Source organism: Equus quagga, chromosome 12 (assembly GCF_021613505.1).
Source record: "Equus quagga isolate Etosha38 chromosome 12, UCLA_HA_Equagga_1.0, whole genome shotgun sequence".
NCBI lineage: Eukaryota > Metazoa > Chordata > Mammalia > Perissodactyla > Equidae > Equus > Equus quagga.
In genome coordinates, this window is record NC_060278.1 from 26,445,192 (window position 1) to 26,473,123 (window position 27,932).

Consider the following 27,932-nt stretch of genomic DNA (forward strand, 5'->3'; position numbering starts at 1 on the left):
TAATTCAATTTCACTCAGTAAAATAATACCACAAAAGAGAAAATGTTATTCTTTATTTATGTTAAATAAAAACATGAGAAAATCCTTTTTTAAAAAGGGTCAGAATATTCCTTATGTCTCCAAACCAAGTCCATGAATGCAAAGAAATGGTGAGTGCTTCTTCCTCCGAAGGGTCACAACACACTTTCATGTCGTAATAACCTAAAGAGACAACACAGGTGCATGTCCTTCAGTTGCCGCTTCAGGAAAGTCACATGCAATATTCGGGCAAGTGAGGAACAGAACACAGGCACAAATATGCTCTGGAAACACTTCCTGCTCTGGCAACAAACCTCAGTACCAAATATTTTTATCTGTTTTCTTTTTTGTGGTCCTGCTAAATTTTTAAGCCACACACACCACTGTACCGCAATGCTAGAATTTTTCAAAATTCCAAAACTATATTAATCGGCAGTACAGTTCAAGCAGCTGATGTGGCTAAATTTTATAAATTTAAAAGTTACACATGAGAACTGACACTACTGCAAATTTTGCCAGTAGAAACGTGACCCCAAGGAACCACCATTTCCAAAACATAACTGGATACACATTTACAAGGTACCTGCGAGGTTCTGAATTAACTTGTCATTTCTGATCTACGCTAAAGACTATGCTTGAATCTCTGAAAACAAATGCTAGATTCATGATTTCTATACCCATATACCCCTAAATCCATCACAAACCATAATAGTCTGACTCAGCTTAACCGAAAATGACTCATCCGAACAGGTCATGGAAGGTTCAGTTCTTCAACCTTAGTTCAGGCCGTAAAGAGCTTTTTCTGTGACTGGAGTCAATAAGAACTTCTCTGTTAGAGAAAGCAGGCATTTCCACCTTTGGCAGACTGCCAAGATGACACTTTATTACACAATTTATGAAGCTACAGTTTAGTAACTTGCAGGTTTTATTAAAATGAATCGAAAAAAGAAAGAAAGAAAAGCAAAGGATAACTTAATACAACCCCATACCCCAAAACTTTCTAGATTTTTTAGTGCAAGAAATGCTGTATCACTGAAGCACTTGAGAATTATCATGAAATCCTAGCAAAAAATGTAATCACCTCAGAAGTGGTAATAAAAAAGAGAAACAACCAGAGAGGCACACAGATTGTTTTTTTTTTTTTAAAGAATTTTTATACTATATTAAAAAACCACAAAATAAAAAAGGGATCAGTCAACATATATCTTAGAAGTTCTTTCAAGAGTCTCTGTACCCAACAGCCATGCAGGTGGCTGCCACCTTTTTCTTCTCTGCTCAGCTTGCAGCTCACTTAGGGGTCACTGGAGATGACTTGCGCTCTAGTTCTTAAAATCAAACTTGTTCTGCCAAATCCAAGACCCTGAATTTATCCAAATTGTAGAAACATGCTTTTACCACCCGTCCACCAAAATACCTCCCGTTCAGATCAACAACAGCTAAAAGGCAAACAAAAAGACAGTCAGTTAATACAGGCTTCCTCTAAGACATTGCAAGAACATGTTTTCATTACCTAACAATTAAGAACACAATTTGACTGTTTTATTCTTTCTATTATTTAGCTGTACAACTTACCTTTAATTGCTGATTCAACTCTTTCAAATTCTAAAAATATTCGTACTGCTTCATCATCAGGGGCACCAGGAATCTGGAAAAGAAAGAAAAGTGCAATAGGTAAAGTTATCATCTGAGATATCACTGAAAGTAGGTCTTCTTCCTTAAATGATTTTTGCCAAAGTATCCTAATTACCACCATGTACGGACAAGTAGTAGCCAGAAACCAAGGAAATAAGTGTAATTTGTTTGTCACCAAAATCTGTTGACCGTTTGTTTATGACACACACTGTGTTAGGTGCCAGGAACACAGAGCTAAGCAGGGCAGTCTGTGACCCATTGGAGGGCCTGTGCCAGCTGCAGATAAACAAGTAATTACGTGGTCAACAAACAGCATCACGACATGGAAGAGGAGCACAAGTGAGAGCAGAAATTGACGACAAAAAGCTTCGCACTCTGACTGCCTCTCACAGTAGGCTGAACTCCTCTGTCGCGCTTTCTAAGCCCTGCAGAACCTGGCTCCGCTCCATCTACGTAAGCAGGTCTCCCAGTAATCCCCACACACCCAACCATCCCATTTTGCAGCCTTCCTCAGTCTCCCAGAAGCTGTGACCCTGATCTGAATACTTTTTTCTATCCAAATCGTACCACTTCATTTCACAGCTCACATCTGATACTGTTCACAAAGCCTTCTCCAACTATTTTTGTTGATTTAATCCCTTTCTCAACTCCTGTACTTATAGTCAAAACTACTGAAATCTAGCAACTGAATATTCTCTATTTTCACATGTGTTTGAACACATCACTGAAAGGACAGAACATGTTTCCTGTACTCCGAATGCTCTCAACACAGTGTGGGGCATGTGAGAGGCACTAACTACACACCTGCCAAACGAAGGAAACCAAAGGCAGGTCCAAGTAACCAAACTATTGTGCACACAGCAAAGTCTCTAGTCACCAAACTAAACCTCAATCATAAAATGAAAAATTTTAATTCTTCATCTAATAAAATCTGAAGTCCTTGTCTTTATGTTCAAAATTGTTATAAGTGAATAAGAGAAGTATGACTAACCAACATCTGTCACCTTCTGCAGTAGACCGTATGCTACTTGCAGCACGTCCTGTCGCTATTTGTAGAAAATGTTCTGTAATCTGTCAATTACAACTAGGGGTACAAACATCAAAAGAAAGCCCTCTTACTTCAAATATCACACATTTTCCAACTTTGCCATATTTTTCACATTCTTCCTTGGTTTCAACTTCCAAGTCTTCATCTACCTCTCCTGCACCAACCATGTTCTATAAACAAAAATAAATAAATAAATTCAAGTATCAAGTGTAATTTACAAATACATAAATGAGATGCATAAATAACTTTTTTCCATGATGGCAAATGTTCTCAACCCCAAATGACACAATGAAAATTTTCATCCCTGTAGTACCTGAAGTTGGTATTTCTTAAAAAACAAACAAAAATAAATATTAAGCTTCGTAAAGAAGTACAAGATCATCTATGCAAGCATCAAAATGTAAACTAAGCTGAACTTCCAATAATTTCAAATATTTTAAAGTAATTATTCACTGTAGCCTTACATACTGTACTCAGCAAAGAAACATTAGTGAAAAAGGAATCTAAAATCAGTCTTATACAGAGTCTATCCAAAAGCATCATTTGCAAAAGTGCTGTTTCCGTGTTCTTCAACCGTAATGCCACCAGTGGGGCTGGAAGCACGCAGGGACAGGTTAGGGTGCAGGGACACATAAGTCAAGGTAGGCACTCAGGTTTCTTTCTTCTCCTTCTTACCCTTAGTAGGACTACTTTAGTAGGACACTTCAGTATTTCAGTCAATGGATTTGAATCCGACTTCTTGGCTGCATCTGTAGGAAAACATATCATCAGATGCAGACATGTTAGGCCACTGAGTCCCGTTAAAATGAATAATTTAATTTCAACAGCAATCCCCACTATGTCCTAGAGTCGTCTATCAGCACCTATACAGTCTCTGAGCAAAAATGTACTACTATCTGTAATAAAAGCACCCACTGTGCTTTGATATAGGTTTTTACCACAATTTCTGGAAGTCTTCAGCTTCCCAGGCTACCTGCAATTTTTGCTTAGTTCACTTCGACAAGATGGACAGAACAAAACAATCACAACCCTTACAGGCAAGAGTCTTGGCCTTGGCAGGAGCCGAAGGTCACTAGGCCAGTGTAACGAGCAGTTAATTAGCCAGCCACAGGCTGACTCACTTCAGATACTCCTATAATCGGGGTGACGTGGTTTTTGGTACTAGCCCGTCAGGCTGACTGGCCGCTTCCTAAAGCTAGACATCGACAGGGCTGCCAGAAAGCTTTTCTTCCTTCTTTAGGAAAGGGAGTTCAGCAAGGCTGACTCAAAATGAACTCAAATCTCCTGCTTAAAACACTAAGATATGTTTGACTCCTTCCAATATGCCATCAGTAGACAACAGGTTCTAAGAATCAAATGAAAATAAAACACCAAGTAGGCATCCTCTAGCAACAGATTGCAAAATAACATTAGATCTCACAGGGCAATTGATCTGTGAGAGAATCAGAAATCATGCTTGTGATGAGAGGGCAGGGAAAGGAAGAGGAGAGAACCATTCCAGGAGGGACAAGAGCAGCTATCATCACTGACATGCTGTGGTACACAGCTGTCTTTCATGCTATAAAAACATAACTATGATTTTATCAATTCGACAAGGTTCTTTGCCTCATACAAGGAGGCACGAAACTATTTTCTGAGTACTTTCATTTTCTGCCAAAGTCTCGTCATCCTTTTCTCCCATGGCCTTCCCATCTCTTCTGAACAAATAAAGACGAGCCTCAGGACTCTCGGTTTCCACAGCACAGAACTGGACAGCACCATCATCAGGACTCTCTCGTTCTACTCAAGAAGAGGCCGTGCTCTCCCTCTGGACCTCACTTCCCCCTCGCTCCCACCCTGAAAACAAGCCTGCTGGGGGGACGCACCTTTCTCCGTGGCGTCGCCCACAATGATCTTGCCGCCTCGCTTGCTTGTCTTCTCCACCGACAACGCTGTGCTCAGCCCTTGCTCGTGCTTCCCAAGACCCTGGCCTTCCCGGAAGCCATACTTCTGCATGATTTTATGTGCTACTGTGCCACTGGGAGGGGGAAAAAGAGAAAGATCTCTGCGCTTGAAGTCATCAGCTATAGCACAAACCAGGTTTTATAGCACAATAATCTCCTGCAAAGAGGGCACAAATCCCACAGAGGCTTCGATGAGGTCACATATGATTAACCATGGGCCATTAGATGGAGGCTGTGGGGTGTTCAGGATGGAAGAAATATAAAAAGCTAATGCGGAAATCCTCGACACCCGGAGATTATCTCTGAGGGAACGGAAACACTAGTTTCCCTAACAAAATTTCCCCAGTACCCCTGCTAGAAAACACTAGACTTTTTGTGTGCTCCAGTATCTGCAATGCTATAGCTCATGACCACAGTTTATTTAAAAGCATGCCTGTCAAAAAATAACTATGAAGTTCATGTAGTGACGATAGCATTTTTTTAAATAGCAGAGTTTCCAGTGATAGACTTTATAAATGAAAGAACTCTTAGAGGTTATCTATTTAATAGATGGGAAAATAAGGAAACAGAAGGCCCAGATTAGCTGACTGCTTAGAGTTGACTAGGAGCAAAGCAAGACACATTTAGAAATTATTTCTATAGAGGTTAACAGTAGAATTGAAACTGGAACCCATGACTCTTGATTCTTAGTCTACTGCTCTTCTCTAACACCATGAGAGCTTTCAAACCACACTTTGAGGTGCCTCACAGGCCTCACAGATGCCCCCCAGTGGCTGCTGCTACTTAGGGCTTGAACCACAAAACTGTGTGCTTCAACGAGAATTGCACTTACATTATTTCACGTATGTAATTTCCTTAAAAACTTCATTTGAACAAATTTCCCTTGAACTAGGGCTAAAAGGAAAAGACTGAAAACTGCTGAATTGTACCATATTGCATCTTCCTTAGGCATAAGTTAACAATTTAGTTCTTGTTTAAAAGGAGAGTCAGCAAAAAATCAATTTTTATCATTACCAGAAAAAAAAAAGCTTCCTGTCTGTCCACCCCCCAGCATACATTCCAGGGTGACCCAATGATCCTTTCTGCGATGACGGGAATGTTGTCTCTCTGCACTGCCCAATACAGCAGCTGTCAGCCTTGTGTAGTTATTGAGCACTTGAGACGAGACTAGTGTGATCAAGGAACTACACTTTAACTCTGTTCGTTTTAAGTTACTTTAACAGCCCCTTGTGGCCAGCAGCTACCATAGAGAACAACGCAGGTCTAGGAGCTGGATACTAAGAAGGTCAGAAACTCAAAACCCTCTTGCAGCGCACGAAGCCCAGCCACCTACTCCAACTGCCTGGTCACCTCACCAAGGGCTCTGAGAAGCAAAGCAAATGCACACAGGCCAGGGCAAACCGAGGTGATCGCTACAGTCATAGGACACAGAACAAAGGACTCAGGGCAAGGCTGTCTCATCGGACAGTGCTCACAGCATGAGAGGAACAGAGTAAAACAACACAAGACATTCTTTAACCAAAATGCATGGCAAATCCAGTGGAGGTTACAAAAAATCCACATGCCCACCTGAAAGTCAACCTCAAAATTGGTTTTTATATGCTAGCAAACAAATTTCTAATTATAGTTAGAATGACTAAGAGTTTTCAGACCAAAGGAGAAGAATCATGACCTTAAAGCAAATGGCTCATAAAGAAAAAAAAGATGTCATCCACCCTTTGGACAGAGGGTAAGGGAGCTCTAACTCATGTGAGCTATTTTATTTGCAAATGTTATGAAAATAAATGTAAATAATTATCAGAAACTCTTCCTACCTGGAGAATATAATGTTCAGCATCTAAATCATTCAAAACTTACATTAGACATACAACTAGAATATACAACTATGTACTGGGGGGCTTTGGAGAGAAGGAAAAAAAAAAGATTGGCAACTGATTTTAACCCAGGTGCCAATCTTAAAAAAACAACAAAAACCCTTACATTAGAAGGCTTTATGTTTTGTACAAAACATGTCTGCATCACGCTGGATCACCCTCCATGTGACTCAGCACTGAGCACACCAAGCGTCTCCCTATAAACCCGAGAATGCCCTCGTTTCAAACAAGCTGCATCTACTGAAAGGGCTGGAGTCCTCCCTACACCTGCTGAGATGAGAGCACTTGGAACCATTACCCCATGTTGGCAAGGAAGGAGTTGCCAGGTCCGGTCGGTGATCGGGGTCTGTCTTGCTCCTCGTACACCGGGGGAGGGATGGCAGCTTTGGAAGACTGTGAGCGAGGTCTCGAATCCTCTTCATATGGAAAATCTCGGGGTACTGTTGCATGAAAATAACACAGGTTTACCAAAATACTGCAAAACAGTTCTCAACTGCGCTAGTATAAATCAGTTATCTTGAACTAATGTAGCTGACATTTTTAGTTTACTACAAGGAATGAGAAAAAACCAAACCAATTCTATAGCCTTTACAGGACTTTTTTAAATCACAGAGGTAGAAGACCATTTTTCTGATTCTAGCTTTGCGCCTGCTCTTACATCTCCTCAAATGTCTTTTTCACATCATACTGAAAAGCTACCCTCCACAGTGCTCTTAAATGACAACTCGTGTCTGAATCTTTAAGATTTTCTGCACATCCCAGGCAGCTCCGACTGAACTCTCTCGACTCCCACAGCACACTGTGTACCTGTCTTTAGATTCTAATCTTACCACCTCGTTACCCGAACAGACAGTAACGGTCTCTGGGGTCAGGGACCATGTACCACCAGAGCAGTGATTTTCAACTCCAGCTACACGTTAGAATCAACAAGGAAGCTCTAAAAAGATCCAGATGCTTGGGCCCCACTCCCAGAGACTGGTTTCAACTGGTTTGTCAGGTGTTTTCACACAAAAGGTATTTAACAATATTTTTTGAATTATCTTCTTTAACAAGATAATATAAATAGTTCAACAGATATTAAAGAGCACTAGAGATGATTATATTTTCTTGGGATAGTTTAGGTGTGGTCTAACCCAGAGAAGAGGAAAATGATGTAGATGATATATCAAAGTCCAATTCCAACCCCAAAATTCTAGAACAGATCACTGGGAGAAGAAACAGCGGGTGGGCATGTTTTGGCAACGGAGGTAAATGTACACTGAAATAGAAACTGAAGGCAGAGAAATCTAATCAAGGAAGGCACTGCCACCTTGCGGAAGGTCAAGAATTTAACAGCCTCTAAACACTGAGTACACAAATTGTAAACTGAGCTATCTGTTTTAACCTAATTCCTAAGAGAAAATGTCGGAGGGAAAAAAATTACACCAAAAAATAGCACCTCACTGTATAAAATCCAAGCCTCAGAGCCGGCACATAAACTTCTCCAGTAGGAGGGGTGGGAGAGAGCAGCCTCTGGGACCCCACGTGGCCTCAGCGTCAGAGGCAGAGGTGTGGTTTTGGGCCATCTCCCTTTACACTCAGGAAACCTGGCTGATCCCAGCTACAACTTCCCAGACTGGGCTAAAGATCCTATCAGCAGAAAAGGGGAAGAAACCCATAATACATACACTCTTTGTCTTTCTCTACAAGAGAAGTGGGTGGTGCGATGGCAGCTCCGCCCATACCTGCAAAAACATAAATTCCGCTGATTAAAGGAGGGAAGATGGAAGACATGTCAGATGCCAGACTCCAGGGCTGTGACACCTACCATTTGTCACCCCCCGCCCCCCGTCCCCCCCTCCCCAGCCACATGCCACCCCTGCAAAGAAAGGAACTAAAAAGGAAAAGACCTGCTTCATCTCCTCTGAATCTAGGATTAAAAATGTAGAAAACTGGCAAAACCCAGATGGACAAAATTATTTTTTTCAAAGCAGGCATTCATGAACCCCAGAATATAGTCAATAAATGAATTTTAAGGTAAAAGAGCCCAACCTGGAGAACTAGCAGTTACTCAGAAAACAGTAAGATAGCTATTTACTGAGAGCATGGGCCCCAGCAGGCACTTTCACCTATGTTCTCTCATTTAGGCTTAACAAACCCCTGAAGCAGGTACTACTGTTTCATTTTCCAGATGAGAAAAGGATCAGAGGAGAGTTAATGGGCAGAGAGAATAAAGCCCAGCTCCCTGTGATGCCAAAGCTTCCCTTGACAACACAGCACACTCCTTTCCAGGGTACAAACCACTGGATCCAAACACCTATTGGAAATGTGGGTACTTCTGGTTCCTAAAGAGTCTGTTTTGTGTTGTCACCACTCCTGCTCATGCTTCCTGGACAGAGAATTGTGGACACAAATGAACCAAAACAGACTCCACTTGCTATCTGACAACCAGAAGAAAAACACGAGTGGAGAATATAAGGAATTTTTCATTACATATAGGCCCTAACATATGTATTATAACTTAATCACCAATGAAATATAATCCAAAAAGTAAAATGTAACCAAAAAATAACCTGATTATAAAACCATGCTGCACCAGCATGAAATGTTTCACCAAAAAAAATCCTCTAAAGCCAGTGTACATTCATCATGATTAACAGGCCTGGGCTAGACAAATACTTGAGGAGAAATATGAACCTATATAACACTTTCTTATATTTCTTTTGAAATACCTATTACCATTTTTTAACCTTGTCACTAAGACCTAAGCAATTATTGATTCTGAAAAGATTAGCTCTAATGAGTTCAGCATAAAAAATTCTGGATGATTACTGGAAATTTGCTACTCAGCAGTTAAAATATGAACATCAATCTATTAACAGCAGTACACATAATGGATATAATGCCATTACTTCCCTCATATTAAATTGTACAGCTCCTGCTAATGTTCAAGAAAAAAGTAAATGTCCTTAATATACAAGGCACACCTCCTTACAAAAGGACAGCTGATACGTAAGATGGAAAAATGAGATCAACAAATATTCAATCTACATACTGGATTCTACAACAACTTAGTAAAAACTAAACATTTGGTGATTCATAAGCTAATGGACATGAAATGTTTAACATAATGCCTGACACACAGCACACTCAAATGTTTACTCTTTATGAGAAAAACAATGTGGTATCTAACAGCGCTCAGCATGTAGTCAGTATTCTTCTTTTTGAAGAATAATTGAGATATATTAGTTTCAGGTGTACAAACAATGATTTGCTATTTGTATATATTTCGAAATGATCACAGTAAGTCTAGTTAACATCCATTACCATATGTAGCTACAACATTTTTTTCTCCTTTGAGGATTTTTAGGATCTACTCTCTTAGCAAGTTTCAAATATGCAATATAGTACTATTAACTATAGTCACTATGCTGTACATTAATCCCCTTACTTATTTATTTTATAACTGCAAGTCTGTACCTTTTGACCCCCTTTACCCACTTCTCCCACGCCCCACCCTCCACCTCTGGCAACCACCAATCTGTTCTCTGTGTCTATGTTTTTTGTTGTTCATAGTAAACAGTCTATAAATACTCATTTCCTATCTGGAATGAAAGATTAAGAATTGTAAATTACTACAGACTCGCTCTTTTCCAACTCAATCAGTATTTGAAAGATTTTAAGGTTTAAATGAAAGCCTGCAACAACCGTGGCTGTGCACTTGGGAAGATCAGGCTTGCCAAACTGCTGATCATAAAACAGAGTCCACGTTATGTGGAAATATACTCCAGCATCACGATAACATTATTCTTAGGTCTCACGTTAAAGATAACCATATTACAATGACGTTTTCGGGCAAATGAAGATCTTGGAGAAAATGAACAGTGGACCTGTACTACGTAAAGTAGCTGGTCCCTCTGTGCCTCAGATTTTTTCACCCTTAAAATAGGGATAATCACAGAGCCAGGTCGAGTTGTTGGGTGGTGTAAAGGAGATAATTTATGACAGTGCTTAGAACAGTGTCTGGCATCTAGCAGACAAGTAGAAGATTTAAAATTTCTCACTTACTTCTCAATCTGTCAACCAAACTAGCCACCAACTCAAGGAAATCTCAGCAATCAAAACAAAATGAAGGTAAAATAAGCAGCAGCCCATTGTCTTAAGAATGAGCACTGCTTAACTATCCCGTGGTCACTAAGAATTCAGTTCTAACACAATTACAATTCTGCTTGCAAAACTGTAGAGATGGGAGGGGCCTTATGAAGTACCTAGTTCAAATTCTCATCTCCCAGCTCACTACATGACACTGAAAGAAGCCAGCATCTAGGGAAGCGCAGGGACCTTTTCAAGTTCACGCATGTTAGTGGCAAACCTGGAAACGAGCACCTTGACTCTCCATTCAGTACTTAACAGAAATGCAGCTTGATACAAAGAATAGGCCAACCGTGCAGCAGGTAAAGAAAAGTCTATGTATTTCAAGATGTGTTCAAAGTATTCAATAAATAAATGTTAGAAGTGGTTGGGAAGCTCCAAGGAGCACATATGTGAAAACACAATGTAAATAAAAACTGTTATGCCAGTGTGGATTGCTGGAATTCTAGAGAGAAAACCACCCAAATCAATGTCAACTGAACTATTCATCAAATTAAATACGGAAAGCAAAAAACGGAATTGCACTAGATCTGAAACATAACATTTCTGTTCATGCCTTACTTCTTTTCCTCCTCTCCCGCTCATAATCTTCATCTTCATCAGAATCTGGATCTGGTCGCCTTGAAAACCCACTAGCTTCATGTCTGTCTTTACGCCTCCTGTGATAACAAAGGAAACAAATATTCATCACAGACAAACCAACTTAGAGATGTGAACCCAAGGACATCACCTTGACTTTCTCTTGGCTAGAAAATACCCAAATCCTCCCTTTCACACTAAACTATAAATTTGGGGGGTGGCGGCATGCAAAAAACTGGCTGAAGACTAAAGTAGCAAAGATATGAGAAGTGGGAAAAATCCAGAAGACAAATTGAACAAATTTACTAAGTACATGAGTATACGTAGCAAGAAAAAAGTTTCCTTGATATTTACCTCTTTCAAGTTTAAAGCATATATATCAACATAGGGAATAGTTTAATAATTTCAATTCTCCAAACATGCTTTCACTTTATGAAATGATTCAAAAATAAGGAGAAATAGTATATCAATATTTTATAACTATTTAATAATTAATATTCAATATTTTACAAAGAAGAAAATCAAATAAATCCTTGTTACCCACACTTTTAAAAAACATAAATAAAAGATGAATGTAAGTTTCAAAAATTCCATCTGGCTCAAAAATAAAGAATAACATTTTAGGCATTTTAAATAGCTAGCAGAGTCATAGCACAGGGAAAAAAACTGTTATTCAACATCAGGTTTCTAAGTTACTTTTCTAACAACTCACCTAAAATGTGCACTTTAAGTTTTCTGCATCTACACATGAAATTTGCTCCAGAGTTTGTTTTCATGCTGGGATGTAACAAACTACAAATTCTTTTTCATGCTGGGATGTGACCAACTACACATTCTTTCTTTTTTTTTTTTCTGGGAAAGATGTCCCTAGTTAACATCTGTTATCAATCTTCTTTTTTTTTCCCTCCCCAAAGCCCCAGTACACAGTTGTATACTCTAGTTGCAAGGCCTTCTCGTTCTTCTATGTGAGCCAGCACCACTGCATGGCTACTGACAGAGGAGTGGCATGGTTCTGCACCCGGAAACCAAACCTGGGCCACTGAAGCGATGAGAGCATCCAACTTTAACCACTAGGCCATCAGGGCTGGCTCAACAACCACAAATTCTTAAAAACAATCTGACTCCTTCTGATGACTGCTCAGATCAACCGTGAAAACTAACTTCAGCTTTACAGACAGCACTAAAGTTCATTCGTTAATATTCTAGTGAATATTTCAAACGTATAATATCCCAAAGCCAAACAAAGACTTACTTTTCTCTCTCTTCTATTTCTTTTTGTCTTTCCAGCTCCCGCTGTCTCTGTCGTTCTTCTCTTTGGCGCTTCACTACTTTCTCATAATCATTAGGAAACATAGGATCATATTCATCAGCTAAAGGAATCAGAACTTCTCCTGCAGAAAATCCACTGGGAACAGGATCCTAAGAAAGGTAAAAATGCCAAAGTACATACCATCCTCATGTCTTAGAATTTAATTCAAAGAATTCAAGTGAAAGAAAATGAGGTTAGAAGGGGCCTTGGAGGCCATCTGCTTCCTTTGTTTTGTAGATGAGGGAACAAATGCCTAAGGAGGTTTCACACCTAGGGCCACACACCTAGGGAGGGAGCAGCAGAACCAGGACAAAGAACTTCATCTCTTAGTTCAGTATTAATTCCATAAATACCCTACGGCATTCTCCCGGAATTCCTAAACAAGCTGCCACCACCTAAAGCTTTAAGCAATAAATTTGATTATTTATAGTAAACACTGAATACTTCTGTTTTTATATATCTATGAAAACTTAAAAAACAAAACAACCCATGACTAATAATCATTCTTGTGGTCATTTAATAGAATAACTAGATTCTGATTACATAAGAGACATGATATATTAAGAAATTTAAAAAAAGCAAAAAGCATCCTCTTGGGCTTTTTGCAATTCCCTGGGATACACATCCCTTCCCAGGTAGGCTGCATTTCAGGTGCTGAGTCTGACACAGGTGGATGTAATTCCCTTCACATCATCATTAATTTTTCAAATTTTTCTAATTAATTTTCTAATTAATTTTTCACAGGTTAAGATGATAACATTTTGCATTTCTTGTCTATACGTTTAGAAACTGGGGCTACTCTTGGAGAGAAAAGTAGTAGCCTTAACAAAGAAATGAGAAAAACCAAAGGCAGACAGAGCACAGCTGACTAGAAGGGTCTTCCCTCTAGGTGGGTGGTCTTGACCTCCACTTGGCTCTGGTGAGCCCTGATCTACCGCATGGTCAAACTCTGCTAAACCTCCATGTGTTCTTCCGTTAGTGTTCTTAGCATAACTCCTCCTTATCATCTGTAAAAAGAGGATGCCTTAACTGGCCCCACAGATACCTTGGGCAGCGCAGGTTAGGACAAGGGCCCACGCTGCACCTCTTTCAGGAGGGACACTGCGCAACACTCCCAAAGGCAGGAAGGCTGTTTGTCAACCGTATTTTGTATTGAACACAAAAATCACATGGTCAAGAGAGTTATAAATCTAACAATGCCTGTATTACACTGTTCAGTTTGACATTTTGCATTAGAAAACAAACATCTCATTGTTTCCTGTTAACTAAAAATCAGGAAACACCATGATGAATAAAAGAAATCAGAAAAATAACTATAATCACCACTGAGGGCCTATCACTGGAAAATTTATACAAATCTGTGTAACAGGGTTCCCAAAGGGTAGTTATGAATCTGTTTCATATGAATTCATATAAGAGACATGCTAACAACACAAACGCACATGCACAAGATTTCCCTTCAGTTATTATTAAGACCAGAGAGAAGCTAACAAAGAGCTACTCAATATACACAATACTATTATCGCAAAGTTTCTGACAGAACAAATTGCCAGTATGAAGGTTAATTCTTTGTCATTTCAAAATTTGAAAGCAAACAATGCTTACTGTATAAACCCTGCTAATAAGTTTAACAATGAGCCATGGTTCTCTACATGGTTATCAAGTATAAAGCAGTTTGTTAGATTAAAAAAATTAAAATGTTAACACTCCAATGCTGGGGAGGGTGGGGAAAACTAAAACTCTCATAAATTGTAGGTGATAGCGTGTACTGACACAACTCTGCTGGGAACAAGCTGGCACTAAAACAAACTGTCCATTAAAATGACTAATGTCTTCATGCCATCTCTGAAAATCTATCCTAAGAAAATAATTTTAAATGTATAGAAAGCTCTTTGTAGAGATATTCATTAGAGTGTTATTTATAATGACAACCTAAAAGCTGATTCTAGATGGTTCTACACTTAGGGAATAATTGGCAAATAACCATACATTCACTTGACGGGAAGACATTACAATTAAAAATTCGTTATGGAAACTATGTAAAAGAAGGAAAATGCTTATTGATTAAATTTGTGGGGGGCCAATACTATAGATTCTACAGTCAATACACAATAACAGAAGATGATCAAACAGTTTTTGACTAGACATAGCGAGAAAAAATTAGGTAGGGAATTTGTGGGTAAAAAAATGTTAACCAAGAGTCCCCCCAAACACCTTCACTGTGGGGTGCCGTTCCTTCCTGACAGACTATTAGCCTGCAGGAGCAGCACCAGGTCTTCGGGCAAGAAATCCCACAAGAGCTTCAGCTGTGCCCTGTCTCAGAACGAAAGCAGGGTGGAGCAAGCGGATCCCAAGCCAGGACAGCCAGAACACTGTGAGGACAGAGAAACTAGACAAACGGATGGGGCCTACAGCTGGGACTGTCTCAGCTCAACGTGGGTCCTTTCCAATAGTCTGAAGGGGCGCAGGAGTGGGGAGAGTACCTTGCTACCAGTCACGATAACCACAATCTATCTATTACTAACCTCTCGGTCATTTTTCATCATGCAATTCGTGTGCGTGGTGCTGTTTAAACACGGCAGTCGTGTTATCCGAATGCCATCTGCGAAGGCTAAATGTATACCTAAAGAGCAGGTGTAGTTTTAACTGCAGTTGACATTAGGTTCATCTGTCCCTCATTCTGTGTAGTTTTAACTATGATTCTGAGTAACTTTCCCAGATCTTCCTCATCCTCACACTCCATTTCCAGAGACGACCATGTCTGTTTCTTTGTCTTTAAGCTCATGTAAAATCACTCGGATAATAAAAGTTAGGGTAGTAGAACTGTTCATTTTTTTTTAACCCTTTTCTCTATTTTAACCCGCAACAAAATAATAAGCACTAACATTCTTGACGATAGCAAAAAATACAGTGAGGCCGTTAAAACGATCACAGTCCTATACTTTCTGACACAGACAGACAGTCACAACATATTAAGTGAGAAAAGCAAGTTAGAGAACAGAAGGTGGAGGAGGCACAGAATGGAAAGGCATTCCAAAATATTCAGTTTTAACTTCCGGCGGGCAGAACTGAAGTCATTTGTTTTTCTTTTTGCATAGCTCCAGTTACTCATTTTTCTATAATGAACTATTTTAAGTAGATAAATACTTTCAACTTGATAAAACAAAAGTAAAAATTAAGTTGAAGATGATACTGACTAAACTGCGAAGGCCTAGTGAGGCGGCTGTGTTTGGAGAGACACGAGCGTACGTGAGACTGCAGACAGCAGGAGAGCTGCCTCGGGCAGGAACTCACCTTCAGGCCGGCGGCTACGTGCGGCGGTGTGTCCACGATCTGCCGGTCGTCTGAAGAGCCACCTCGCTTTAGGTCGATGACTGGGGCGAGGACTGTGCTTTGTTTTGTCCTCTGGCTCTAAAGTCACGGAGAAACAAAATAAGTGTACTGAAGCTTCACATTAAAATTCCTCCTATTGTAACAAAGCTTTTTCTCATCTCTGTAACAAACCTTTCAGATAAGAGAAAACCATCATCTTAAAACAACAGCCTTTTAATTCAATTATTACTATAATAATACACTAGTTTCTTTAACCTTTTTTTTACAACACGAATTTCCTCCATTTTTATAAAAGGTTTACAGTAACTGTGGTCACTTTTATTTAAATTTGCATGTGCCATAATGTATGAAAAAAGCTCTACACTGGCTTTTCCCTTTGACCACAGGAGGGCAAACCTGTGACAGCATGTTAAACTGTGACTAGTGTGGACCCTTCACAGGAATGGGCATGTTTTTACACCCTGGACAAAAGATGCTTGTGCATTAGGGGTGTTTTCCTCCTCGCAGGATACAAAATCTTCCCCTACTTCTTTTATTATGAGAACACAGAAAAAAATTTTAAAAAGAGAACAATGATCATTCATATACCATCAACCCATTAACATTTTATCATATTTGCTTTACCCCGCACCTACATTCTGTGCTGAACCATTCGAAAGTTGGAGACACCACGACACTTTACCCTTAATCTCCTAAAACTACAACATTCTCTTACTATAACCACAATACTATTACCACATGTAATAAAACCCATAATGCCCTCTATCATTTCCTATCCAATTCATACTCAGATTTTCTAAGCTGTCCCCTAAATGTCTTTTAAATAGCTGATTTTATTTTGAAGCAGCATCCTACCAAAGTGCAGCAATGCATGTGGTTTTAAGTCTCTTATTTACAACATTCCCTTTCCCTGCCATCGTTTCATCACCATCACAGCATCAGCATCTTTGTCTCCTACCTCTCCTTTATCCTCTGACACTATCTTGTAAAAGGTTGCATGTTCCAGATCTCTCTGATAACTTCCCGTCGGTCTAGTTTCACTTATTCCTCTATGCCCTACAATTCTCAAAACCTGAGTTAAATCTTGATTAGATTAGGGTAGTGCTTTTTAGCAAGAATACTTCATAGGTGAGGTGGTGTGCTTGTCTTCCACCATCCCAGCAGGCCCACAAAGTCAGGCTGTCTGTTAGTAATGTTAAACACGATCAGACAGGTATGGTGACCATTTGATCTTCTGGTTATAAAGGTTTTAATTTCCTCCCTTTGCAATTTAAAATGTTATACATTTTCATTATTATCACTACAAAAGGCTCAAAATAAGCTACCATCTCTCCTGAATTTAACAGTGCTTATAATTTTAAGCAAACAAATTTAATCCAATCATTAAATACACAATTCACAAGTTGAACACCAAAGTTTAAAGGACAACAGGGGGATCATCAGGAGCATACATTTTTCTATTATAATTTTTTATTTTTTCAAAATGGAAATACAGATGAAATCACAGCTCCATCTTTCATTGTAGGTACAGTTTTCTCTACCAAACACCTTTACAGATTTGGTTAGGCCAATCTAGTAGTTATTAATTAATAAAACAGACTAAGAGTATCTTCACTTCCCTTCGAGAAAAAAACAATACTAACTTCACACAGCAATCTCAAAAGATGTTAGAATGTTGCAGAAATTATTTCACAATCATTTTATTTTGATCAATCAAAAATATCTATTTGAAATCTCAAGAGATTTCCTAGTAGCTAAAATTAATGTATTTGTATACATGGAAAGATAAGCATAAATTAAACAGACTGAAGCAGATACTGAAGAGGATGTCTAAGAGTCTAGATGTCACATAAAAACATAATTCCTCACTTACCAGCATCTAACTCTTTACTTTCATGTGAGTAAAATAATAGTACAGAAAATTACTATGTGATCCGTAAACCGTATTTGACTTTTTAATACATTTATTTTTTGGAAGGATCTAGTGTCTCAGTTGTACTTTCTATAAGCTGGTTTTTTAACCTATAGTTTAAAAATACCCACCAGCTGGATAGAGAAAGTGATCCTGAAGCACACTGGGCAGGAAGAAACAAAATTATCCAGGATTTTAAAAAACTGGCTGCAAGTAATTCACGAAGCTGACAATTTTTAAGCTGGTAATAAAGAATTATCCCAAACAATTTTTAATCTGTATAGATCTAGTACATTTTGACTTCTGCTTTTCAATTAATTATCTTCTGTTGAAATAAGATTGCCCATTAATTATGTCCACTTAAAGTCTGAGTTTATGTTATTAAGTATGAGAATTCCCTTGGAGCTAGACATTTTATAAAAGAGAAGATCAGCCCTTCAAGAGTAAAATACATGAAATGGTATTGGTATTGGAATACAAAACCTTATTTATACACCTTACGTGCAAAGCAAAAGTTACACAAACTTACCAAGATTTTAAAAATTAAAACAATTAAAAAAAATTAAAAGGAAAAACGAGACTTGTTTTGTTAATCTTCCTTCCACGTGGGATGAAAGCTTGTTTTAAAAAGACAAAATTCTCTCTCTTTAAATACTGGGATAAAAAAATTTAAATCTGGTGGCCAGCTCTGTAGTGTAGGGGTTAAGTCTGGCACACTCTCCTTCAGCAGCCTGGGTTTGCAGGTTTGGATCCCAGGCGTGGACCTACACCACTTGTCAGCCATGCTGTCGGGGGGACCCACATATAAAGTGGAGCAAGATTCGCACAGACGTTAGCTCAGGGCGAATCTTCCTCAGGAAAAAAAAAAATTAAATCTGGGAATGGTGAATTTGAAAAAGACAAAAGCTTTAATCAACAGAATTGACAAAACAAATTTAAATTTTAAGATAGCGTTGCTTTACGTGGGTATCCTAACTCTAAAAACCTTTTATAATACTGTACAATCAGACATAAACACCTCAGTTAAAGTATCTATTGATAATGTAGTAAAGGAAAAATAATTCTAACTTCAAAAACTACTTTTTATGGAAAATTTCCAACATAAAATTAAAGAGAATAGATTATTCTTAAGTCTTAAGAGGTAAGATTCTTAAGAGAATTAAGTTTCTACTGCCGACAACAACTATGACCAATTTTGTTTTATGTATATTCCTACCCCACCCAATGGATTATTTTAAAATAAATCCCAGAAAATATATCATTTTATCAATAAATATTTCAATAGGTAGCTCTAAAGCAGTATTTCTCACCTTCTTTTTTCATTACTGCCTCCCCACTCCAAGAACCTTTTAACGCCATTTCCCCCCACCCCTGAAATTTTGATACCATAGATCCGCTATATCTGTTCATGTACTTTATGTCTATCTGTGCTCTACACACGAAAAAAGCAGGAATGTTTTTACCCCCTCAGGACCAATATTTGTCCTGTTTGGGGGATGGAGCCTCCACTGGATATGCAGGCTCTACAACACAACGGCCCTAAAACAATAAGCAAAACATAACCCATTCTCATTCCTAAAAGTATTTGACAGTCACATTTTAACAGCAAATATCCAGTGGACAACTACGTTTTTAATGTTTTACACACTGAATAACTTCAAGGATGTTGCCAATGCCCAACACGTACACACCAGGAACAAAAGCAATTGCCCCCAGACTACAGCCACCTGACACCCTGACGAGGAGCCGAGCCTGCAGCAAAGCACGCAGATCCTCACAGCTTAGTAGTGACCGCGGAGCCTCGCTCCTCAGAGCACCGCTTCCAGAGCGCCTACAGCAAACGGCAGCAACTCTACCAAAACACGCAAACTCTGGGGCCCCAACTCAGAACCAGAATTGACCAGAATATCAGGAATATGGCTACTGAAGCAGCATCTTAATCAAATGTTCAGCCAGTCTTAGATAGACTGAAGTTTGAAAACCAGCATCATTGCTGGAAACTGAGAGTACTGCTTATCTTCATTCCGATTCCCTGAAATAGTTCTATTCCCAGGAGTCAGGAGAAGCAAAATGACCTTAAGCTCCTTATTCCTCTCTCCCCAGAGCCTCTCTCTCTCTGAGTGTTTCATCCTACATGCTCAATAAAAAGGCAGAAGAGGCGCCAGCCTGGTGGCAAGGTGGTTAAGTTCGTGCACTCTGCTTCGGTGGCCCAGGGTTTGCAGGTTCAGATCCTGGGTGTGGACCTACACACTGTTCATCAAGCCATATTGTGGCAGTACTCCACGTACAAAATAGAGGAAGACTGGCATGGATGTTAGCTCAGGGCCAATCTTCCTCACCAAAAAGAAAAGAAAAGAAAAGAAACCAACAAAAAAAACGCAGAAGAGCAAGCTAAAACCAAATTACTCTTAATCCTGAGGAGGAACCTGCTCTGCAGACTTCTGCTTTCACTGTGGGCTTCTCTTACCTTTGCCTGAGTGAGAGCTGCCTTCTTCACCTGAAGCTGAGACTGCAGAAGTTTGAAGTTTTTGGACCAGCCTTCTGTTTTCGAGTCACTGGTCTCCACTCCCAGGTCGTCATACAGGGACATCTTTTCAGTTTAATGCTGAAAAGCAAAAGGGGTGGAGTTTAAAGAATGCAAAATATAGTAAAGATTTCAAATCTTCTCATGTTAAAATCACTCAGTATGAAGGAATTTTAGAGGTAAAAGGTATCTGAAGAGATCACCTAGTCCAGGGACCTTCAGTGACAGAAGCCAAGACGCCTGATGTCACCAATCAGTGCCCCTTCTAATACACGCAGCTAGACCCGTGTGTTACTTGTAAAATAAACATCTAGAATTAATTTTCCTATCTAGAGGATCATGTGGTCAAGTAATTCGTGAGTGAAACCATTCTGTTCTATAGCATATAACGAGGTAAGACAGAAGTTCTAGATTCAGGGCATTGTTAATTACATATATCCAATTTTTAAAAATTTTAGTTTGCCTCAATAGCAAAAAGTAGAATCCCTACAAAAACACTAATTACCAGACTGACTTAGCACAATAAGCTACGCTTTTTTGGGGGCTACCCTTTCATAAAGAAAAAATTTAAACATATGCCCAGAAATAAGGAAAAAAAGCCGTAGAAATGATCTCACAAAGGCAGTATTTTCATAAATTGTGATTGATTGTTGCGGGGAGAGTAGAGGGTTACATCTTAAAAACCCTGACTTCTTCATGTCCCACCAAGCAGAGGTTTGTCATCTTCAATAACACTGATCACAAAGAGACAATCAACAACCTCCACGTGAACGGCCAGCACATACTATCCGTGCAGAAGAGGAATACCAGACAGCAGTCCCCCCTTCTCAGCCTTCTCAGGCGGGCGGTGGTCAGGCAGCATCTGCTGTGGAGGTCCACCATGAAAGCCCAGGGAGGGACAGCCGGAACCGGGACTCTGGGGGACACCTCTGCCCAAGGGCATGGTGGGAAGACCCATTGCAAACCCAGTCAGAACTCCGCAGCCCCTGGTGGTAAACACCTACTGCCACCTCTGACAAACCTCAGCAATCTGAAACCCACGACATGGCCCGCTTCTCAAAATAAGAAATCAATCTCTTCCTCACAGATGTAAAGAGAAAAAAATTCTGAGTGAAATTCCTAAATTGCAAAAAGAGCTTAGCACAGGTAGTTTCTGCCTTAAGAGCCACGTTCCAAAAGTCTGTCCGTTCCCAGGCCCAGACGGCATTCTGCCATAGAAACGGCGTTACACCAATCCTGTTGTGCCCGAGTCTGTCTCAGGAAGAGAAGGTGATTTAGACGCGAAGGAAAATATTTAGTTCCCCCCCCGCAGGTTACGTCTGACTTGGGGCAAAAATTCCTCTGGTGAATGCTGACTTCTCCACCCTCCACGAATGGAATCCTAAGACCCTGCTGCCCAGCACCTCGGCTGACCTGGTTCCACTCTGCGTGGGGCGGGGGCGACAAGGGTGGGACCAGCTTTACTCCCCCAGACTAGCTGTTCTGGTTTTGAGCAGGGCAGCTCTCTGCCTGGAAGACAGCACCCCAATAAACTTGCTGCTTTTCAGTTTTTTCCATTCCTTAATATTTGAACCCTCAGATCACCTAAAAGCTCTCAGTTTTGACTTCTAAATGAAAGGCCCCCAAGGGAGCGCAGGAGAAGGCGGATGACAGCAGAGCCCAGGGTTCTGGCGCTCACCGACATCACCGAACGAACATTGACATCACCGAACACTGACATCACCAAACGAACATCAAACATCGAGGCATGCCTGCAGGCTCCCCTCCTCACGGCTTGTGTGACAACTCACCAGCTCAGCCTGCGGCAGCTCGGACAGAGCTTCCTAGAGAGCACATCCAACAGGGAGGTGCCCACTGCCATCACTGCCAAAGCAGACGTTTTATCCAGGAACTTGGCATCGTGGTGTCAAGTTAAGTTTGAGTCACTGAGGCAAAATGAAGAACAAGTAATGCCCTCCATTTCCTAACTCAGTACGGCTGCAATGCGCCCATGTCTTCAAAGCATGGTAGGGAATCCCTCTGGGGTCCACCTGAGAACCTATTTTAATCCACGCTACTTAAACTCTGGGAAAACCTAGAGGCAGTTTGTGGAGCCCTCTGCTCTCTCCCCAGACTCAGATCTCTGTCTGCCCCAGCGCTGAGCAGGAAGTCAGGCCGACTGCACAGTTAATGCTCTATTTGCAAATCCACTCCCAGTTCATCTTCCCAGAAATTTCTGACAACAAGAACTTTGGCCAGAAGGAAGACCACCACACTAAAGAGCTTCAAAGGCTTTCCTGTACTTTTCTCCCAGCCTGCCTGGTATTCAAAACGAATCGTTCTTATCTAGATACATATTCTTAAACTTTAAATTTAACCTGAAAATCTCAAACAGAGCAACAGCAATGAAAAACAACGCTAAATGTCCAGCTTACTACTGTGGTTCTCAAAAACAAACCTAACCTAGTTTCATTTTTTGAGCCCTCCTCATTCAACTGGTCACCAAACCAAAGCCTAATAAACTACAGTTTCGTTTGTTCCATCTTTATTCTTATAAAGGCAAGGAAAGACCAACACATTCTGGGAAACAAACATAAACAAAGCTCTCTGGGAACTTACTAACAAAGATAAACTATCAAAATTTGTTTACAATCCAGACTCCACTTTATTTCTCCTAATATCTCTTCATAAGAAACTTGAGAACTTCATCAAAGAAGGTATCTACCAGCACGTTAGTGCCAATGGAACTAGGTTAACCAAATGCCCGCTGAACAATGGAGGGAAGAGATGCGCTTATTCATTTTTGCACCTCTAATTTCTAGCACAGAGTAGGCCTTTAATAAACATTTGTTGAAACAGTAACAATCAAATAAGATCTATGTGGCCACAGGAATTAGCAGCGAAATGACCCAACGCCCAGGGGAAGCCTGGTTCCGGAGACAGAGGGTAGACAGGTAGCAGAACATGAATGTACTTAACGCCACCATACTGTGCACTTAAAAATGGTTAAAATGGCAAATTTTATGTTATGCATATTTTACTCCAATAAAAAAAAAATAGGTAAGAGGGAGGGGAGAAGCAGCACTGGGGGAGGGGTTGTGAGGTAACAGGCTGCTGTTTAATGAACACTAGCAGCTCTCCCTACCCAGAAGAGTAAACTGATAGAAAGATTTCCCCGAATTTCGGGGCCAAAAATATTAAGCAGTGTAGAGGATCTCTGCCTCCAACAGAGTTCTTCCACCCAAGAATCCAATATTTAACAAGGACATCAGCGCTGAGCTAACGAGGTTTCACAAGATCATACTTGCTCTGATTCCATTTCATTTCTAGATAGAAGATGGCATGTTGACAATTCCATTTGATTAAGTTCACTCTGCAAGCTTCGGAAATCATTATGCAGCAAGGCCTTATGTTCATTTAAATTTCCTGTTTCTGTTCTCAAAAACCTTCAAAAACACCCTTTAAATATTAAAAACTAATGTCACCTTATCAGCATCTGCTAGCTTTTTCTGTAACCAGAACTTATAAATCAGATCTCTGCATCACAGTAAATGTAGAATAGCTTTCTTTGCCTTTCTCATTTTCACTGAACTTCAGATTCACAGAACTGGATTAATCACAGCAACAACATACTTGTTATCCATCCACGCATGTATGGCCTGCTTTTAATTATTTACTACAATGTGACAAGCGCCAGCAAATTCGCCAAACAGCAGCCAGGACAAGAAACCACACTCAACCCACACGGCCCCCCAATCCCATTCAAGTGATTTCCCCCACCCAGGGGTGAGAAGCAAACTGAATCCCACTCTCATTAATTCCTAGCTGTCCTCCTTTCTTGTAACTTCATTTACATAGCTTTATTCCATCTATTCCTTAAAGGATGTGTATATATTTTTTAGCCGTTTTAATCACTTATAAATATACCATAGTTGATTCATTCCTTCTCCCCACTGCAACCACTGAAATCTAACAAGTGCATTGACAAGACTCTCCCTGGACCTGAGCTTAACTTAATTAATGCTGAAATGGTACTTAGATGATATAACACCTTTATTTCATGAAGCATGGTGCCAAGTAATAAAAAGCACTGCTTCCTAACATTTGGATATACCTTAAGAAGCCAGGATCGAATGCAAATACAAACAGCTGGTTTTTATAACTTCTTTAAAATAACCTGCTATTTACTTCTTTTTTATGCTTTTTTTTTCTTAAGAAGAAACACAGAAAACATGGTTCTGCCAGAAGAATGATGACTTTTCAAGACTCTACCTAAGCTGGCGAAGTATTTTTTAAACACGTGCAACTGGTAGACAAAGAACACAGAAGTCTTCACAGAAGCGCCCACCTACTCATCCTTAAAGGGCATCTCTGAAGCCTTTGGCAGCTATTACCCCACAAAAACACTATCCCCAATTTGTCTCCCCTGAACATGCTGAGACCAGAGCAATGTTCACATGTTATGCTGCCTCCACGCCCTGCTGCCCATGGCTGACACGACTGTCTTACTACATCTTAAGCCCCCAAAGGTAAGGGCTGTTTTTGTCTTCATCCTTGTATCTCTAGCTTAGCATCATTCTTGGAACAGTGTATGCACTTTATATTTTCTTTTCATTTTTTTTTTTAAGGATTGGCACCAGGGCTAACAACTGTTTCCAATCTTTTTTTTTTTCTGCTTTATCTCCCCAAAACCCCCTGTACACAGTTGTATATCTTAGCTGCCAGTCCTTCTACTTGTGGGATATGGGACCCCGCCTCAACGTGGCCTGCCGAGCGGTGCCATGTCCGCACCCAGGATCCGAACCCTGGGCCGCCGCAGCACAGCGCGCGAACTTAACCACTGGGCCACAGAGCTGGGCCCCTATATTTTCTAAACATATCAGTGAGCGGATGGAAATGTTAATGCACCCACTTAAATCACATTGTTATGAAACAGTAAGATATGCAGATTTGCCTTTAAGGACAAAAGTTATGGTAAGTGGGATGTGACATAAGAATGGTAAATAGGGGGCTGGCCGAGTGGTTAAGTTCGCCACTCCACTGCAGGCGGCCCAGTGTTTCGTTGGTTCGAATCCTGGGCGCGGACATGGCACTGCTCATCAAGCCACGCTGAGGTGGCGTCCCATATGCCACAACTAGAAGGACCCACAACGAAGAATATGCAACTATGTACTGGGGGGCTTTGGGGAGAAAAAGGAAAAAATAAAATCTTTAAAAAAAAAAAAAAAAAAGAATGGTAAATATTAGGAGGCAGCCCTGTGGCCGAGTGGTTAAGTTTGCGCACTCCTGTGCAGTGGCCCAGGGTTTTGCTGGTTCAAATCCTGGTCACAGACATGGCACCGCTCATCAGGCCACACTGAGGCGGCGTCCCACATGCCACAACTAGATGGACCCACAACTAAAAACACACAACTATGTACTGGGGGCTTTGGGGGAAAAAGGAAAAATAAAATCTAAAAAAAAAAAATAGTAAATATTAAATTATCTACCATAATTAACGGGAGAAAAACTACTACCACTGCACAACTAACAATGAGTCAAGGTTTAAACAGGCAGCCTTGGTAAGAGAAGACCTTTTTATGACTAAATAGATAGTTCATGTAGCAAAAGTGAAAACGAAGCCTAAGGAATGCGGGAAGTACATGCAGACAGAAAGGAGCAGGAAAGGAATCACCAGGGGCGGTGCATGTTGCTGTCCACCAATAAACAGGGAAGAAAAGGCATCTGCCTCATGTATAAGATTTGTAAAGACTTTTTAAAGATCTGAAAAAAATTTTGCCTAAAATTCCACCTCTGGCACCCCTATCATAGTTTAGTACTTCCATCCATTCTCGTAGACTCTATTATCACCAAAATACCCTAGGCTGGAGTGTATTGCAAAGTCCACGGGAGTCACCTGTAATCTCGGGGAATAACAGAACGTCCTTCACGGCTCACTACTACCAAAGACGGCAGAGATTACCAGTGCTGGATCAACCGTTCCCAGAAGGTAATTTACAACAAACCAAGTAAAAAGAAACCCACTTTATCAAGTAACATTTGGGAACAGACAACAATTCTCCCCAAATTCTTATTTTCCATAAAGGCTCTCTCTAGTTATTACAGAACTCCACAGTCAGAACAGCTCTTCACTGCTAACACTTCTGTTACACCCTGTTATATTTCTGTCTCTCACAACCCACTCTCTCTATTCTAAACTGCACAGCACGCAGCACATTTCTTAATAAAATTCTAAAAATAAAACACCCTCGGTTTAAGTTACTAATATACTACCCCATATTCCCTAAATATCCTTATTACAGTCAAAATGTCTGCAGCCTTTATACCGTAAAAATGTTGAAACTGAGTTGCATTCTTTAAAAACTCCACCAACTGTTGGCGGGAGGCAGTCTTCATCCACCTGAGTCTATGGAGAATTTTGCCCTTAACCAGAACATCCTGTTTTGCACCCATACGCCTGGCTCTACCAGTAAGCACCTCCAAGGGCTCTCCTTTACTAACTTCCCAATCAACCTTCTAGATCTGACCTGAGTGCCCGTCCCCAAACCTCTCTCTGCCTTACCTGCGGCTTCCAGAATGCACCACAGTGCTTCACCTCTGCCACCTTATTTTCTCCACAGGGAACCTCTTCGCCATCCTGCACATTTAACAAAACACCTCCGAGACTCAGTTATAAGCATCACCCCGTCTTGGAAGCCTTTCCAGACTCCACTCGAGCCCCTCGGGTCAGCCCAGGCAGGGGTTTTTACGCCTGTGTCCCTAGAGACCAAACTCCAAGACTACGGAATCTTATTTATCCTGCAACCGCTGTTCATACCATATGGTCTGGGCAAGAGAAGATGCCCAAAAAATGCTCGATGATGGAATATTAGAGCTAAAAACCTCGCTTTAGGAGGACAAGGACGGAGGGAACGCCGGAGTCGTACCCTCCTTCACCTGTTCAGGTAAACCCCGGGCTCGGAGAGCTGTCAACCTCTGGAGCCCACGTCCTGCGGCGCGGGAAGGAAGCAGCTTCCTCCCTGCCCACTGCCCGGGCCCGGGAGGGGTGCGACGTGCTGGGCCACAGGTGACACAGGATGGCTACCCGGATCTAGGGACTGAGCAACTTCCTCAAAAGACAACCAACGGAAAGGAGGAAAAACGTCCTCGGGTCCGAAAGGGACGGAAAGAGACAGCCGAGACGGGGAGAGATCGAGGGCCTGGTGACCCGAGGCAAATAAAGGAGAGCGGCGGGGGGCGCGAAGGGAGACGCGGAGGGTCGCCCGAGCACGGGGCCCGCCTGGAGGCCCAGGGCGCCAGCGGCTGGGGGGCCGACTCGGCCCCTCCTGCACCCCCGGCGGCGCGGCCTACACCCGAGGCCTCGCGTCCAGCGCCGCCCGGGGACGCGCGCCCGCCCCGGCTCCCCGCCAGGCCGCCCGCCCCGGCGCACTTACCCGGCACGCCCGGCCGACTCTCCCCATGGGCCGCGGCGGCGCACCGGGGCCGAGGCGCCGCGGAGAGGCCAGGCTGGGCGCCCTCGGCGTGACCCGCGACGGCCGGACCGCAGCCGGCGCCAACTCCTACGCCGAGTCCGCAGGGCGCGCGCGGCGCGGGGTCAGGGAGCGCGTGCGGCCGGAAGAGAGGCGCGCCTGTGCCTGCGCCGCGGGCGCC

At 41.3% G+C, this 27,932-nt stretch overlaps 1 protein-coding gene across 1 annotated transcript; it reads right to left on the bottom strand.

The window, feature by feature from the left end:
- Positions 1-38: 38 nt before the first annotated feature.
- On the bottom strand, positions 39-27,859 carry RBM17 (RNA binding motif protein 17). The gene is made up of 12 exons (XM_046679835.1): positions 27,716-27,859; positions 20,247-20,384; positions 15,829-15,945; positions 12,478-12,644; positions 11,208-11,305; positions 8,183-8,239; positions 6,814-6,955; positions 4,564-4,715; positions 3,374-3,447; positions 2,770-2,868; positions 1,591-1,663; positions 39-1,454 (listed from the first exon to the last, which is right to left on the bottom strand). Exons 2-12 carry the CDS (start codon positions 20,367-20,369, stop codon positions 1,351-1,353), a joined length of 1,206 nt encoding a protein of 401 aa, XP_046535791.1. The 5' UTR covers positions 20,370-20,384; positions 27,716-27,859; the 3' UTR covers positions 39-1,350.
- Positions 27,860-27,932: the final 73 nt, after the last annotated feature.